General features: G+C 48.3%; 1 protein-coding gene across 3 annotated transcripts in view; it reads right to left on the bottom strand.

Annotated features, from left to right (window-relative positions):
- Window positions 1-18701, bottom strand: part of Gsg1l (GSG1 like) — a 196257-nt gene that overhangs the window by 29770 nt on the left and 147786 nt on the right. For all 3 annotated transcript variants that reach the window (XM_028764263.1, XM_028764264.1, XM_028764262.1), the window contains one exon: window positions 8226-8337. In XM_028764263.1, coding sequence (XP_028620096.1) covers window positions 8226-8337 — 112 coding nt within the window. The remainder of the gene's footprint in view (window positions 1-8225; window positions 8338-18701) is intronic.

Below are 18701 nucleotides of genomic sequence, written 5' to 3' on the forward strand. Positions count from 1 at the left end.
ACAGACACACACACAGACACACACACAGACACACACACAGACACACAGACACACACAGACACACACACAGACACACACACAGACACACACACAGACACACACACAGACACACACACACAGACACACAACACACATCCTCACATACACACAGACACACACACAAATAGTCTGGGTTGCTATAGCTCTAGTAGGTCTTGAAATTGGGTAGACTGAGTCTGAGTAGGAGGAGACTACTCTCTCCTTTAAAATTTTTTTTACTATTCTGCTTCTTTTTCATGTCCACCTGCATTTTAAAATAACCTGCATATCTGTATAAGTCTTGTTGAAATTTTGATAATAATCATATTTAACCTGTATTCCACTTTGAGAATTGCTATGGACCTCATGTTGACTGTTTTGATCCATGAGAATGGTCTACGACTAAGATCAGTGATTTCTTTCATTGGAGTTTTTCAGTTATTAACATGTGAGTTCTAGAAATGCCTTATTAGTCTAAAGCCTATGCATCTAATTTGTTTCTAGTAGAAATATAATTATATTTTTATTTTTTGGCCAAATTTTCATTGTAAGCTTATAGAAATAAAACCAAATCTCTGTTCCTTCTTATAACGTAAGGCTATGTTGAACTCACTCATCCAGTCTATACAAATTTGGTATGTTCCTTGGGTATTTCTGCACCGACAACCGTTATCTGTACATAGGCGTGAGTTGTTTCTTCCTTTCTGATCTGTATGGTTTTTATTGCCTTGTATATCTACTTTGCTAGCCAGGACTTCCAGTGGCATTCTCAATATCACAGAGATGTCCTTCAACATTATTTTAAGGCTGTCTACAGGCATTTATCAGTTTTTGTTTTCAAGCTGAAATTCCCAATTATCTTTTTTTTTTTTCTGTGAGAATTATTAAGGACATGAACTAGTCCAGGTGCTTTTCTGTGTCAGTTGGTATGATCGTGTGATGTTCCTTCTTTTGGCTACTGATGTGGTTGATGGTATTGAGTGGATTTCAAATACTTCATCAGTGGGCAACCTTCTTCAACATGTTTTATACTTTCATATACTCTGGACTCCTGACTCCTGTTTGCCATCCTTTGGTGAAGGATTTTTGAAACTATATTCAAGATAACTGTTAGTCTTGTCCCCCCTTCCCCCCCCCCTGCAACTCTCTTTGTCTTGTTTTAGTATCCGAATAACACTAACCTCATAAAATAAATTGCTAAATGTTCTCTCATCTTCTATTATCTGACAGATAATCGGTATTAATTCTTATTTAAATATTTGGCAAGATGTCCCAGTAAGATCGTGTGGGCTTGGAGATTTCTTTTTGAACATTTAAAAACTATTATTTCAATGTTCTTAGTAGTTACTGGAATATCCAAATGACTTATTTCCTGCTGGGTGAGAAGTACCCATCTGTGCTTTCAGAAGAACTGCTCCGTTCCATCCAATTGTCAAGTGCTCATGTCCCGAGCCATTTGTAATATGTCCTTGCTATGCTTTGGATGTCCTCAGGGTCTGTCACGGCTGTACCTCATTTTAGTTTTGAAAAAGCTAGGGTCTGTCAATTTTATTTGTCATGTTTTTTAAAAAGCAGATTTTTTGCTTCATTGATTTTTCTCTGGTTCTTTTTTTTTTTGTCACCATTGTTCATTTTCAATTTTGCTGATTTCTGCTCTTATCTTCCTTTTGTTTGTTTTTGGAGTTATTTTAAATCTTTTTTTTTTCTACAATCTTGGCATGAAAACTTTCATTACTGGTTTAAAACATTCCCTCCTTTAAAAAAGATTCATTCATTTGTTCATTCTTGTGTGTGCCTATGTTTAGTGTGTATGACTGCATGCACATATGTGTGCCTGTGTTAGTGTGTATGACTGCATGTACACATATGTACAGTGGCTCATGTATGTGAGTGTGTACAGAGGACAGAAGGCATCAGCTAGCCCCCTCTCTCTGCCTGTTCCTTTGAGACAGAGTCTCTCCCTAAACATTTGACTTGTATTTTCATGGTAGATTAAGATCTGGGGATATATATATATATATATATACATATATATATATATATATATGTATATATATATATATATATATATATGAATGTGCTGGGATCTGAACTCTAGTCCTCATGACTGAGCAGCAAGCACTCTAAGCCACTGAGATGCCCCTTCAGTCCCAGCCTTTCTCTCCCTTTGATAAGGAATCATCCAGTGTTGTTCTTTCCCCTCTCTGTGCTACTTTAGCTCCACAGAGTTTTGAGTTGCATTTTAACTTTTTTCATTTAATGTATGTTAACATTTTCCTTGAGGCCCTTATGTGGCTCAGGCACTGCTGAGAAGTTTCTTCTTTAGTTTGCAACTGTTTCCTGGTTTTCCTCCATCTTCGTTTGGTTTCACTGTGGCCAGAAGACACACTTTGTATGGTTACCTTTTCTTTCTATAATTTTTTTAACACATGAGTCAGCCTCCCCCAAATTCTGAGATTACAGGGATGGGCCATTGTGTCTGTCTCATTTGGGACATTTCTACAGAGATCCTGGGTCTTGTATAATCCTTCTGCTTCAGCTGGCTTTCTTTGACCACATTCTGAGAAGAAAAATGAGAGCCCTACCTGATAACTAGAAAGTAAGTATAAGAATCCAAGTTTCCCACTAGGCTCAAGGTGGTGAGGATTCCTGAGTTTAGCTGGGCAGATGTTGGCCTTCTGGCTTCCTGGCACACCTCTACTGACACATCCTGGCAGAGATGAGCAGGGGTGTGTCATCCTGTTCCTCATTGCCTTCCGTGACTCTATGGGGAAGGTGGTTTCATCACCATTGGATAAGTTGGCAAAATTCCTGGCTCCCCACTGGTGCCTCAGAGAGCGGAGTATGGGGTGTTTATTATATCTGGAAGAGTCCCAACTTCATGTATCCCCTATGGTCTTCACTGTACTGAGTGAGAGGGCTCGCTACTGATCTAAGAGTGGGGCTCTCCATTCTGGTACCACACAGCAAGTGGGGAAGCTGGGGGCCTCAGTGAGGTCTCAGCTCCATCTGTGCTGCCGAGGGTGGGGAACCACAGGGATTTCCTGGAACAGGAAAATTTTGCCTTAAAGTTTCAATCATCATTAACAGCTGATGAGGTAGTATCAATGTCAACCTGGCAGGTCCTAGAATCACCTAGAAAACAAGTATCTAAGCACACCTTTGAAGCATTGTTCAGTTTCTGGGTGTGCCTGTGAGGAACTATGCTGATTAAGTCACTTGAGGTAGGAAGACTCAGACTAAAAGTGGTGGCACCATTCCCTAGGCTTGAGTCCTGGTGGCACCATTCCCTAGGTTTGAGTCTTGGTGGCACCATTCCCTAGGCTTGAGTCCTGGACAGCATTAAAGAGAGAGTGAGCTGAGCAAGCATTCATTGCTCTCTTCTTCCTGATTGTGGGTATGACGTGACCAGCTGCTTTCAACTCCTGCTGCCTTGACCTACCAGGATGGCCCGGTTGTCTGAGCTGTGAGCTGAAATAAACTCTTTCTCCCTTGAGTTCTTTTTGCTTATCATGGTGACAGAAGTGACCAAGACTGTGACCCTTCCTGATCCTTGGCTATCATTCTGTCTGTGCCTTCGGACATGTCTGTATGGTCCATGCCATCAGCTCAGTGCTACTCCTCCATCTAGTCTCCTGGCTTCTCTCCAACTTCCAGAATCTTCCAACTCTGTTTACAATGGCCCACCCAAGGACTTAGCCATGTAGAGTAGGAGCAGTGGGAGACATGTCCACCCTAACCTAACTTCCTAGAAGTAGAAGTCCTGCTTTGTTTGTTGTTATACCTCCCCTCACAGACCCTAATGCTTCATCTGGTTCACTGCTATGCCATGGCACCTAGAACAGGGCTTGGCACACAGCAGATACTCAATAAATAACTGTGGAATGAACAAAAAAATGAGTTAACACAGAGGAAAGGAAAACAGATTAAAAGCAGATAAGAACTGTCCCCTGGAGTTCTGGAGTAGGGATGGGGCTCAGGCCACACCCCACCAACTCTAATCTTCCTGTCTTTCTCCCCCAGATCCCCAGTTGCCTGCACAGGGCACAGCTTGGAGCCTCTGGGACTGGAAACTTCTGGTGTCTGCTGTTCACACTGCTGAGCTGTTGGAGAGAAGTATGGGGGCGGCTGCCCTGGTTTCATAGCTAAGAGCGTAGTGGACACTTGGGGACAAGAGAAGGTGGTGTGACAGGAGAGTGTGGCTATCCACCTCCTTTATTCCCTGTGAGTCTCAGAGGCAATGCAGAGGCATGCTGGAGAGTAGATTTGGAGGCACTGGTCTGCCATCGAGGCCCCGCACAGGGGTAGATAGTAACTAAGCATTCGGAAGGCTTCTCACAGACACCTGTAGGCTGAGGATACAGGATCGCTGTTAGGGACAGGGCACAAAGGCCTAACCCAGGCCACTCTCTGACCCCAAGAGCATTAGGAGCAAAATGACTGAAGATTCTAGGGGTCTCCAAGGTACGGCCATGAGGACACCTGTGGGCCATAGCCCTTTTACTCTCTTGATCTTACAGAAAAGAAGGCCAGAGTTTCTGCTGACCACAAAGCCTCTGGGCCCACTTGGGTCCAGACTGCAGAATGGGTGTCCAGTAGTCCTCAACAAGAAAGCAGCCCATAGGCCCCAGCTCCCATAGGATCAGGGAGATGGGAAAGGACGGAAGGGTAACAGTAAGGCTCCCTTAGTCCACAGGACACGGGCCTCAGTGTAGAAGGTCATTCACAGTCCAGAAGACAAACTTTCCAGGGACCCAACTCTTTTCCTGTGTGGTCTAGGCTAAAGTACTTATCCTCACTGGGCCATTCAGTGTGTGTGTGTGTGTGTGTGTGTGTGTGTGTGTGTGTGTGTGCTTGAGACAAGGTCTCACATGTTGTCCAGGCTGGCTTCGAATTCATAACCCTCCTGGCACCGTCTCCCAAATGCTTCCAGGAATGTGGCTGCTCTGCTTCCCAGTCTGTGGAGAGACTGCTTGGGGTTGGAGTCAATGTGTGTGCTAAGTCATGAAAGTTCTCCTCCCCCTGCATTTTATCAAGAGCAAAACAGAAAATAAAAAATGTTTGTTCAGGACTGCATCTGTGCTCTATTGACCCTCCCAGCAGGGCCAGACAGGTGAGGAGGAAGCGGTCATGGCAGAGACTGGGGAGAGCTGGAGGGCAAAGGCCAATCACTGTCCTGCCTGAGCGGCTTGGTCACCCAACACAGCTAGTTAGGCACAAGCCAGGAAAGCCTTCCAACAAGCCACAAGCCACAAGCCTGAATGAAGCCTGCACTGCCCCACAGTCCATGCTCTGCAGAGATGAGGAAACACCCAGTGTAGGTTCAGACCCAGCAAACCGGCCACAGGCTGACTGGTGCTTCAGGCAGCCTCGGAGGCTAACTGTGGAACTGCTTAGAGACACACATTCCACACTCTAACTTTCTGACCCAGGAGTGGAGCTGTTGGCCTGCTCATCTCTTACTCTACCCGGCCTGGATCTACTCATCGCAGCTGGATGCCCACCATAGTTTTGCCTGGCATGTTCTGGGTAGGCTAGGGAGAGCGGAGACAGCTGAAGAGAATGGCATCCTGGAGTTGTTCCTCCAAATACCAGCAGTTGGATATCTGGGTCATGTGGCACTGAGTGCTGTGGCTGAGATATCCTTCACGACCCCTGTTGTTCACAGAACATCTGACTTGTTTGGCTACTCTAAGCTGGCCTCAGGGAAATCTGTCAAGCCTGAGTGACTACCTCAGCCCAGGTGACCCCAAAGCACAGCCTCACTTCTTCACTTCTGTCTATGAGAGCCTCCACCAAGGGCCCCAGTTCCTGCACCTGCCCTTCACCCGCAGAGTGACATAGGACGTCACACACCAAGCCTGCATCTTCCTTCCACCTGGGTCACCTGAACTGTTTGATCATGAGACGCTGTCCTTAGGTAAACCAGCCACCAGGCACAAGAAGCTGCCCCTGCCACCAATCAATGCTAGCCAGCACTGTACTGAACTATCTCCAAGGTCACTTTAGTCATCCCTCAGTAACGTGAACCAGATCGTTATGGAATTCTCCAAGCTAGGACCATCCTGATGAGCCTAGGTAGCCTGCAAAGCCAAAGGAGGTGATATGCAGTTTTCCTTGGACCCAGTAGATGCTGAGTGATACACTACCCACCAACAGAGAGCAAAGGGGCTGCCACTCCAGAGCCCCATGAGGCAGAAATGGCCATCTCTCTTTTACAGCTGACAACGCTGAGACACACAGGGGTAAAGGACTTGGCCAGCATCCACAGCTGGCAGGGATTAGGGTCAGCTTTGAACCTGATCTAATGTCTCACTGTCTGCCACCCTCAGTACTGCCACAGGTGCCTGCTGGGCTGCTCAAAGTGCTTTGACTGGGGTGCACCACACACCTAACCATGGGGATCTTCAACTGTAGCACAGGTGTCCTCCAGAGAAGGCTCAGCAACCTCGAATGCTCAATGCTCCAGGGTCTTCAGCCTTATGCTTCCTCAAGCTGGAGGCTGGGGCTTCTTCTCTCAAAACAGGTCTCTTACACCTGCCTGGAGTGAGCTAGAGAGGCTTAGACCAGAATTGTGACAAATGGCTTCACATATATTAAGCAGAAGTGATGGCCTCCTTTGGCTTTGGCTTTTTTTGACCAAGGAATGAGAGATGGGGTTTCCTATCCCAAGGGCCTCTGTGACACAGACAAATGTGGCAGCCCTAATCTGAGCCTTGTGGTGGGCAGCTTTAGTAAGTCCTGAGGAAGCTGGTAGTATGTGGGCAACAGTGTGGGCAAAGGAGCCAGGCCCAAGGGAAACAGGGCCATGGTCAAAACCAGGAGACTCAGCTTGGGAGGCCAGTGCTATGATGGCATCCAGGGGCTGCTAAATGACCTGGGTACAGAGAAATTCTAGTGCTTCATTAAAGCTGTGTGACCCAGAACAAGCGTTCTACCTTTCTGTGCCTTGATTTCCACTAGGCAACAGGAAGTCACTGTTATGTCAAATCCTGGCTGGCGGCAGTCTGTGGAGTGCTCTAGCATGGAGCACCATGCCTGGAATGCCTGTCACTCATTGTAGCTGAGCACCAGACCACTAGGACTCAGGTCTCTTCTGCTACTAGGGCTGTATTCCCCAGTCAGGTTTCTTGAGTTCCTGGATTATTGACCCGGAACCCTGCTGGAAGCCATGAGACCTGAGCCACCACAGCTCCATCCTGGCACTGTGGAGAACAGCCACTCAGAGCCACAGTACTCAGGAACAGGCAAACAACTCAGCCAGCATGTGTCTTCAGCCATCAGGACAAGGCCTAGACAGCCAGGCCAGTGGCACTGTAGTCTAACACGCTCTTGTTTGGTAACAGTGTCCTCCACTATTATCTCCAGTGTCCTCGTGGACCTCTCCACTCCCTATTGAAGAGATGCTCTGGACCACGTGACTCAGGTAGAGCCTGTCAGACTCTTCTCATTTCCCCAGTATTTAAGTCATTGGCTCAAGGATAGTCACATGACTCTTGCTAAGCCAATGAGAGTTTTTGCCAGCAAGGTCAGAAAAGGACCTACCCTGCCACTCACTTCCCAGTCCCTATCTTCCCACCCTGCCCCTCGTTGGTTGTAAGCAGAAGTGGCGCTTGGCAACCATCTTTGCCACCACTTCGAGGGAAGCTGCTTGAATCTGAAGCTATGAGAGACTGAGGAAGAGGGAGAAAAAGATCAGGTCCTTCAGGAAATCAGCAGGTCTCCTGGATCCAGCTGTGCCTGAAGTAGACACTGCAGGGGCTCACCCAGCATGCGGTCCACCTAGTTGCCACTGGACACCTTGGGACTCTCTGGCTCCAGAGATTGAGCCACAACTCTCAAGCCATTCCCCAGCTGCCATGACCGTTCAGGAGAAAGAAAAGGACCTGTGTCCATCAGAGCCCATGCTGGAGGGAGGCTTATCTGTGCTTGTGGAGAACACACTGGCCTTGGAAGAAGTTGCAGAGCCTCTTCACTTAGACTGATGGGGCAGGGGAGTCCCAGGTGGTTGTGCATGCCCACCCTCCACCCCTCACCCCTGTTCCATACACCACCTCATCCTAGCTCCTGAGTCAAATCAGTGCATAAGCACCCTTGTTTTAGGCAGCATGAGTTTCTGCCATTCACAAACCTCAGGACCCTGACATGTTCCTTTGTGTACCCAGCATGAGTCATACTCTGGTACCTGAAGGTCAAAGGCCACTTACCAGAAGGACCAGCCATAGTCCCAGGAATGAGGTCTCCAGTCTTCAGGACCGAGGCTCACGGTCACCTGGAACACCTGTGTGTACATCATGTGTGCGACCATTCCCAGGAGACCTATGGAGCAGAACAGGTGTCAGGATCCAGGAAGGATTTGTCCCCATCTCCAGGACGCCCTCCTAGGTCAGCCACTTGCCAGCTGACCTGTTAGTATTAGGAAAATGCATGGAAGGGGCATCACTGGGATCAGAGGCTGGGCTAGACGGAGGATTCAGGCTAGCCCTTTCGAAGTTTAAGCAAAGGAAACGGGTATGTGTTAGGAACTGGTTCCTGAAAGGGGCCAAAAAAGGAAAACATTTGTGTTTGGGGGGCCATGTTGTCTGTTTTAAAAACTATTTAACTCATCCATCTGGCTGTGGGAGCTATGTTAACTAATGAATTTCTCCAATAAGACTTTCTTCACAATGCAGACAAAGGGCTGGTCTTAGCCTGCAGTCATATGTGCTGACACCTGTGTTAGAAAGACCATGTGGCACAAGTGGCCTGGGGTGATTTCCGAAGCTTCCTCTTGAGGGTCACAAAATCAATTTCACAGTTTTCTTTTTAACACAATGGTTTGGTGGTGGTGGTGGTGGTGGTGGTGGTGGTGGTGATGGTGGTGGTGGTGATGGTGGTGGTGGTGGTGGTGGTGATGGTAGTGGTGGTGATGGTGGTGGTGGTGGTGATGGTGCTGGTGGTGGTAGTGGTGGTGGTGATGGTAGTGGTGGTGGTGGTGGTGGTGGTGGTGGTGATGGTGCTGGTGGTGGTGGTGGTGGTGGTGGTGGTGGTGGTGGTCGTGGTGGTGATGGTGGTGGTGGTGGTGGTGGTTTTTTAAAATGGGATGGTGTATGGTTTAAATCTGAGCTGTCCTCCAAGGAATGACCCCACTGGTTCAGGTTTTGGATACTTGATCTCGCTGCAGCTGCGGGTGCTTTTGTGGAAACTACGGATGCTGTAGAAAGTGGGGCCCAACTGGAGGAGATAGCTCACAGGGAAGAGCCATTATCCCTGACCCTCAGCCTGTCTGGCTCTCTGCCCCTTAGTCTACCATGATCTGAGCAGCCACTGCTATACACCTCCTGTGAACTAGCTGCACAGCCTGCCTCTGCGACCAGAGTGGAGTTCAACCATGAGCCAAAAATAAATCCTTTCCCCCTAAACCTAAGGGTTCCTGCTGGGTGTTGTCACTATGGTGACACAAAGGTCACCTGCTCCAAGTGCAGCTGGAGTAAATGTTTTGTGGACTGTTTAGCTCTGAGCATGCTCAGTGTGTGATGTAGGTAATTGTCCAGTTAGAAAACTGTAAGCTGGAGGAATATGGGGATGGTGTGTCTTTTATCACACGTTCTTAGTGTAGTTTTGGGCTAAGCACTTGACCCCTCTGAACCTTCAATCCTTCCTCATCTCAAAGATGAAGACCATGGCATGAGTACACACACACACATACCCACACACACACACCACACACCACAGACACACTACACACACGTGCGCACACATACTTCACACCACATACACACATAAACATCACACATATCACATATTCCACATCACACATATAGACACCACATACACTCACACATACACCTCATATTCACACTACATCAAACACTCCACACACACATTCACACACATACACACCACACCTACACTCACACACACCACTGTTGTGGTAAATATTATTTGGGGGTTTCTACCCTATCTTTGATTACATAGTTCCCAAATAAAAGACACAAACCTTTATATTTATGATTAGCCTTAAAGCACTAGGGCTGGGCGGATATCAACCCTCTATGCTGTTTTGACTATTTCCCTGTCAATAACCCTGAGATACGACTTGCCATGTTCCGCCCGGGCAGCTCCTACTCAGACTAGTCAGCCGTCACGGCCATGCTCTCACGATCCATGCCTCCATGGTATCCTCCGCTCTCATCTCCTCTCTCCCTGCTCCTCGTGGTCTCTGCCTCAGATCCCAAGCTGGGCAACTGAAGCCTTGCCTACCTCTCTTCTGCCCAGCTACAGCCTGTCAGCATCTTTATTTAACCAATAAAGATTTAACCAGTTTTAAATTAAGGAGCAAGGTTTCATAGCATCGCTTGGTATATGTGAAGATTTCCTCATCCCTGAAGGTCTATTCAAGAGCAACTAGATCTTAGAGGGCAGTATTTAGCATTACAGCACACAGCAACAGACCACACCTCAACACACACCACACACACACACCACATATATACTCACAGACATACCACACACTCCACACCCTACCTTACACACTATACACCACCTACATGCACACACACAAACACTGCACACACCACATATGCCACATGACACCATACATACTATGCACTACACAATATACTCACACAGTCACACACCACACACACTCATACCAAACATACACACTTACAAACCATGCATATACCACACCACATACACTCACATACAAACACACACACACAAACCATACATACACCACATTATACACACTCACATAAACACTCATACACACACAAACATACACTATACTACATATGTACAGACATCACATACAGACATACTCACATACACCATACACACAAGCCATACATACACTACACTACACACTCATACACACACTCACACATTACACAGACACACTCACTCACACACTCACAGATTACACACACACTCACACATCACACACACACAAGTCATACATACACTACACTATACACACACTCTTACACACACACACAAGTCATACATACACTACACTACACACACACACACACTCATACATACACTCACACATTACACACAGACACATACACACACACGCACACTCACACACCATCTCCCTGTGACTTGGTATAAGTTCTTTATATACTCAGGCTGCTAATCCCGCTGCTTGTCTCCTCTGCACGCGTCTTTCTTTTTTTAGTAGTAAGTTTTGCTTTTCAGAGGAGCTTGATTGGCAGGCACAGAGTGCTCGAATCCTCACCACACCCTCAGTTCAGAGATCACTTTCTTTCCTCAGGGTGGGACACTTTCCTATGGAGGAGTCATGGTGGGCACACTGCTTGTCACTAAAACTCACAGCGAGCCCCATGACTCCGATTTGTGCAGCATAGCCATGGGTCTGACAACTCTGTAGTGATGTCTGCCATTCAGCACCATCCAGAAGAGTTCCAAGTCTCTAAAACTCTCCTGGCTCATCTGCTTCCTCCTGACGGCCCCTAAGCAGCCAACAGCCTCACAGTTGTTTCCTGTCTCCTCTCTGGCGTTTCCACATGTGATGCTGTTGGAGTCCATACTGTGTCTTCCCTGCTGGCTTGTCACCAAGAAATAAGCATTTTGGTCCTTCCATGTCTTCTCGTGCCCAGAATGCTTATTTGTTTTTATTTCTGAAGAGATGTCTGAGACCTGGGTGGACCACAGCTTGTTTATCCGTTCGTGTATAGCAGCACCAGTCGGTTGCTTTCTTTTATCAGCCGTTTCTGACTTTTGCTCCTTGTGGCTACTTAACACATTCTCCTGTATTTCCCCAGCACCCGTCCATCTGGAGTTTAGCCTTCTGCATGGTGTGAGGGAAGGGCCTGCTATCACCCCCTCAGTGATCAGCTCGTCACATTGAACCCCAACAGAACGGCTCCTTCTTTCTCCACTGGTTTTGAATGATTCTTTTATACAAGTTGAACACGACACAAATTCAAAAAATTCAAATGCTCTAAAATCGCAAACTTCTTCGGTGCTGACAAGTGGCAAGCCTGCCCCTGACTTCAAGTGACAAGCCACAGTCAAAACACAGGTGTGAGCATCATATAAAACTTACCTCCCAGCTGTGTCTGAGGTGGAGATAAAGCAAAACTGAACTTCCTGTTTAACCTTGGGTCCCTCCCAAGATACCTCGTTTGCATACACAAATCCCTCAGACCAAAAAAATATTCTAAATATTTCTGTTCAGATGAAGGATGCTCACCCACGTGATTTTCCAAGTCTCCTAACACATATAACTGTTTCCTAGCTCTACTTCTGCCTCACCTGTGCCAGCAATCCAGATACCCACTATGTATGTTGTGTCAACACATCCTTTAATCATTACACTTTACTGTGGAAACCACGACCTGGAAGGCCAAGACTTTCCCTTGAGTTTTTGCCAAGTGCTCATTCGCTGTTTTGATATTGCTGCCCTCTCAGAAGCCCCACCCCCTGGATGAGCCTTTCTGCATCCCACCTCCTGCCTCCCCCAACCTCTTCCAGTGGCTTCCCCAAGGCTGCATCTTGCCCTTGCCCAAAGGATTTAAGAGTCATCAGGACTCTCAGGAGTATGATCTCTTGGTTTGTAAAATGGGGACCAGTGGGGTGGCTCAGTGGGTGAAAACCCTTTCTACACAGGCCTGACGACCACCGTGGAGGGAGAGAACCAACTACTGAAAGCTGTCCTCTGACCCCAACACACATGAGACTATGCTACCCCCATGCACACACACTAATAATAAGTAAATATGCATTGATGGTGTGACCAGTAAGAAGCCTCTGTGAACATTCTGACGGAAGGAAAGCATTAGTGAGAACAGTTACAGAGTGGATGTGAAATGTTCCCTGAATGGCTCATGTGTTCAGGGACTGGTCCCAAGATGATGGTCCTGGCCCATTCCTGTGCCTCCTCTACCAGAGGCTCTCCACACCATGGTGCTCTCTGCTCAAGGGCCTGGGTCAAGTGATTACATTCGGAACCTTCCAAGACCATGAGCTAAAGTAGATCTTCCTCCCCTTAAGTTTGTGTCAGATATTTCACCACGGAGACTTCAAGGCAGCTTTGGGAGCTGGCATTCCTGACTTTAGTTAGGGGAGAGGAGGCAAGACCACACAGTACCTAATACAGGATATCCCAGCTATATGCACCAAAGCTAGACCAGCTGCTGGTAAAATAACTCATTTCCACAAGTCTTGGTTTAGAATGGTGGTTCTTAACCTGTGCGTTATGACTCCTTTGGGTGTCAAATAACCCATCCACAGAGGTCACACATATCAGATATCCTGCATATCAAATATTTCCATTCATAAAAGTAGCAAAATTACAGTTATAAAGTAGCAACAAAATAATATTATAGTTTGGGATCACCACAACATGAGGAACTGTATTAAAGGGTCACAGCATTAGAAAGGTTGAGAACCACTGGCTTAGAACAGCATTGATCCCTAGATCGAATTCTACTTATCCCCAAACAGGAAAGGCCACACTCTAAGAAAGTGCAATAAATGAACATGGTACGTCTCTGAAAGACACGGTGGAACTCTGCATTTTAAAGAGTCAGCTTTGAAAACCAGGCCCATGGCTTTGCTCACTAGGAAAGTCCTCCACCATTGTGCCTCAAATCTAGTCCACTATCTTTTAAGGAGCACTGCAGTTACTGCTCATGGGGTAATGGGCTGGTTAAGGGGAAGGGAGAAGAAAGGAACCTAGGTAAGAGTCTGAGCTGGGTAAGCGATTGAAACCTAGAGTCCCACCAAAGTTTATGTCATGTGTTGGAAACATAACCCCTACATTTGGATCTAATGGTATGTGAAGGTGTGACTTGTGAGGGTGATTAAGGTAGATGTTGATACTGGTATATAGCAGAGGAAGCTGCCTCTCTTGCTCTGTCAGTACATGCTACCTCCCCCAGGTGCCAGTGCACCATCAGACCAAACACTCTGCTGCAGAGTGGATGCCAGTGTCTTCCTCCCAGGCTTCTCAAATCCAGAACCATGCACTAAATAAACTTCTATTCCGTATCAATATTTAGTCTAGAGTATTTTGTTTCAGCAAAAGAAATAGATGAGGTTTCATGCTGATAGGATTTGTTGATGGGTAGAGTGGCTGTCTTAAAGTCCAGGCTGGCCTTTGGTTCGAGCAATTGGGCAGATGACAATGCATTTGTTGAGATAGAAACGCCCAAGAGAGGAAGGGAAGAAGTCTGGGTGGCTGGAATTTTTCAGGGGCCATTTTGCTTGAAATGGTTACTTTCTGTCTTCGTAGACATCGAGTGAGCAGTTAATGTGCAGCTCTGTGGTTGGGAGCTGTCCGAGCTGGAAACAGATCATCATCAGAGAAGAAGAAATGAGGTGGCAGCCTGGGAGAGACAGCAGAAAGCCCAGAAGAGGCATCTGGGGGCTTAGCAGAGCCAGGAGACCAGCTGAGGAAGCTAACCTGGGGACATGCATGGAAAGAAAACTGGGGTAGCCTGGGGTTCAGGGAAAGGGCACTTAAGAGAGTAGATATCAGAAGAAAGGTGAACAAGATAGAAAAGTGACCCATAGACTGGCCAACCAGAGATCACAGGTGACCAGAAAATGGTTGACCTGACCACTCAGGATTTGGCCCACAACATTTCCCAAATCCTGTTTTGTCCTATTGTGGGGGAGGGGAGGAAAAGGGCCACTTCCTAGTTATCCCTGAGACCTGGGAGATCTGAACCCAGGTGACCCATTCTGAGGACACATCCTCTGATCTTGAGACTGCACCTGCACAGGGCGAGGTTGTTGGAGCAGTGGCAGCAACCTAGTTTCTAGGCCTTGGCTACTTCTGGCCCAGCTCTCTTTTGCAGGGCTGAATGTCTTGCATGATTGCCATGCTCCATTTAATGGCACGATCGTAGAGGTAGCTGATTAATTAGCTTATAATAAGGTTTGTTATTAAAGATGTTATTAAAGTCTCGGTTATTACAGAGAACACTTGGGGAGCATTCACGTCTAAATAAATATTCTTGCATACATCGGGAGATGATCTAGAGCTGCTAGCGAGCCCAGGAACCTGAGAACCAGGAAGAGCAGTTGGGGACACACCGGGAGCTGGACGCAGACACAAGAGAAGGCAGAATGGAGGCAATGGCAACCCCTGCTGGGAAGCCTGGCGTGACACGCAGCCTGTCACTGAACCTGTACTGAGTCTGCTGGCTGCATGACTTTTCTTTCCCATTTTTTTTTATGGGAAATTAACTTTATTCATGGGCAGCCTCGAGTGCATCACCAGGCAGGTCATCTTGAGATGAGAGAGCTGAGAGGCCACAGATGAAATTAAAATGTTCAAATCACATGCTTGCGCTGAGTAACTTACTAAAGCAGCTGAGGAGCAGGCGGGGAGAGTCCAGTGTTTAGGGAAGTGCAGTGGTCTCGGTAGCCTCTCCCCTCCACTCCCCCCTGGCTGGAATACTTAGGACCAGTACCAGGCACACAGAGTTCTGTGGGATACTGTGAGGAACACCGTAGGACTTTACCATCGCTGTGACTAACCTGGGTCTCACCTCTGCCCTGCAAGCAGCTGACACTTCCATCTTATTTCATGGCCAAGGGCCAGCGACTTCCCAGTGTACAACTGGGTTCACACCCAGCCTTGGTTTGTCCTCTGTCACACAACCAAATTGGCTTTTTTATTTTTTTCCCTCTGTTCTAAATGGCTCCTACAGCTCAGGGCCAGCCTGGAGGAAAGCCTGTTATCAATGTCTCCTCCTCGGTTGTCTTCCCTGAGCTCTGCCCAGTCTGTCCTGGTCAGCTGGAATGAAACAGAGTAGACAGAAGGACAGGACACTGTAGGGAAACTGCTCGGTTTCCCCCCTTTCACTCTTTTCCTTCCTGTCTCCCTCTTACTTTCCTACTCTCCCTTGATCCAGTGTCTCTCCAGTAGCCAAGGCTGCCCTCCTGATCCTCCATCACTCCTCTTCCTCTAAAGTGCTAGGATCTCAGGTTGCCACGCCTGGTAAAAACAAAACAAAACAAACAAAAACAAAAAACAAAAACAAAAACAAAACAAAACAGATGCTTCACAAGGCAAACCCCCATGGCAGCTTCCCTCTTACCCCACTCCTTGTGTTATGGCAGCCTCCCTCCCTCTTCCCCAACTCTTTGTGTTTTTGAGTCAGATTCTCATTCTGTAGCCCAGGATGGCCTCAGGTATGATTACAGGCACGACCCACCCCAATGAGCAGTGTGTCTTGCCATTCCTCTACACTCCAAGTAAGCTCAGAGTCCTTGGGGCTAGAAGCATCAGGCTTTCTGAGCAGGGGGTATGTACTAGGGGTGAATGTATGGGCTTGCCTCAAAAATGGGATGGGGACTTCTGGTGTCAAGGCAGTCAAGACAGGGGAGGGGTGTAGAGTGAGAAGCCTCTGGAGTGGGTGCCATCCAGGCTGAGGGTCTGAAAGAAGCAGGGGAGAGGCTAGGCTGCAGCTTCCAGGCAAAGTGGAGCTGAGATGGGGCTTGGTAGGGCGTGCCACCGCTGAGAGTGCTGAGAGTTGCTGGAGGGAAAATAGAGCCCTTCAGGGGAAAGTCAAAGCCCAGTTGGGTTGGACTTGATCCTGAGATCCTGTGTGGAAAGCAGGGGAATCACATTCCTGCTGCAGACACACTTGGGTTGTTTGTTTGAGCAGTGGTGGGACCCAGAGCTGCATGCATGGTCACTGAGCTGCACTCCGAATCCAGATGCGTTTCTTAAAAGCCCCCTATGACTGCCTAGTTGATTAGGAGAAAGAGCAGGCTGGAAGCCAGAGAGGAGGGCTGCTGTCCTCTCTGGGGAGGTGGTCAGTCCCTTTGGGAACTGGGAAGCAGGAGCTGACCCGACGGCCCCAGCAAATCTCAGAGCTGAGGTGCAGCAACAGGGAGGGTCAGAGCAACCAGAAGTAAATGAGGGTGGGGTCGGACCAGTGCAACTAGCCAGCCATGAGTGGCCTTCCCTGTTACAGCCCTGGGAGCCCTGGGAGCCCTGGGAGATTCATCAGGGCTGTGGAAAAGCTGCTTTGCACAAATCTGAGATACCCAGCTGCCACCCCCATAGGGACCGATGTCTGGGTCTGAGGGGCACAGGGCCAGGTAGGCAGCACTGCAGACCATCCCCATGCCTTTGCCGGCAGTGTTTAAAGCCGCCCAGACCTATTTTTAAAGAATGAGCTATTTTTAGCCTCTCTGTGGAGAACCCGCAGCCTCTTTTGGTAGCATATTTCAGAGTTGAGAAAGTTCCGTCTTACATATAACCTAAATCTTTCCAGCTCCAATTTGAGCTAATTTCTCGCTCTGCCCTCTGAGGACTAGGGCTGGAGCTGGCTGGCATCTTCTCCAGAGTGTGGCAATTAGTGGGGCGCCCTCCACCCAACCCGCTCAGTAGACTGTCGGCTCTCTCTGCCCTTCTCCACAGGCCTAATCTCAGACCACTTGAGTCATTAGCACTGCTCTCGTGTGGATCCTGCCTTTTAAAGTGAAGTGGCTCAAATCGGAGGTGGCATTTAACAGGGACCTTCCAATGTCACGCAGTGGGTTTCCTGGGCTCCCAGCAGCCTGTGCACTCCATCGACCCCATCCAGCCTGAGGCTATGGTGGAGCTCAGGCCATGGAGGTGAGGTCCACAGGGGTCCTGTGAGTCTCGGTGACTCAGGGCAAATATGTAGGGGGTGATTTTTAATATTAACAAATATGTCTCTCATCCAATCTCTCCTAGTAGCCCATGCCCTCCTCACTGGGCAGCTAACTATAAAACATTCATGGCCTCAGGGCTCAGCTGCAGGAGCGGCAGAAAACAAGAGGCAAATTGTGGCTTTGGGGATTTCAAAAGCCTGCACCGAGGAAACAGGACAGGTGGAATACATAATCAAGCAGCTTCCTCCCCCGCAACCCGCAACCCGGACCAGGTAAACGGAGGTGGAGGGAAGGGGCGGGGAGGAAACAGAGGGAAAGGGGGAGAGGGATGAGAAGAGAAACTAAGACAAGGGAGGAGGAAGAAGATGAATGAAAGGAGGAAAAAGAGGAGGGAGAGGAAGATGGGGCTAAGGAAAAGAGGGGAGGAGCAAGGAGAAGAAAGGAGAGGGACGTGGAGAGGAGGAGGTGTAGCAAAGAAGGAGGCAGTGGGGAGGGGAGGAAGAAGACAGGGAGGCAGGAGAGGAGGAGCCGTGCGGAGGGAGTGACAGAGAGCAGGGGAGAAAAGAATGAGAGTGTAGAGTCCGCAGAATCAGCAGGGTCTCTAAAGGCCTGGCCTCCCTTCAGACACCTCCATCCCACCCTTCACACAGTCAGTCCCTCAGACACACATCCCCTAGTCAGGACCTCCCGCCTCCTGCCTATTCTTGGATGTCTTTCCCAGGAACTCACTGGTCAAAGCCGTGGACTCTAGCTGCCTCCAGGAGAACCGACCTCTAATCCTCCTTTCAAGACCCATGACCACAGGGCCACGATGGCTTTCTCAGAAGCACCTCCCAGGGGCTCTCAGACAGTATGCAGTTCTAAGAGCATCTCCAGTCCAAAGGCTGGAGCCAATGCAGAGTGCAGGGCGACGGACGCCAGGGCTCAGTGGATGGTCCTGCCTAGTCTCAGTGCCCTGGGCTCTCTGCTTGCCCTGAGGGACTGAAAGATCTGGGGTCTGGAGGATCCAAGGAATTTCTACAGGAGTTGTGACTTTTGAGAGCAGGAAGAGGGCACTGTGAACAGTCACCTCC

This window comes from Grammomys surdaster, unplaced genomic scaffold (genome assembly GCF_004785775.1).
Source record: "Grammomys surdaster isolate TR1022 unplaced genomic scaffold, NIH_TR_1.0 142, whole genome shotgun sequence".
In the NCBI taxonomy this organism is placed as follows: Eukaryota; Metazoa; Chordata; class Mammalia; order Rodentia; family Muridae; genus Grammomys; species Grammomys surdaster.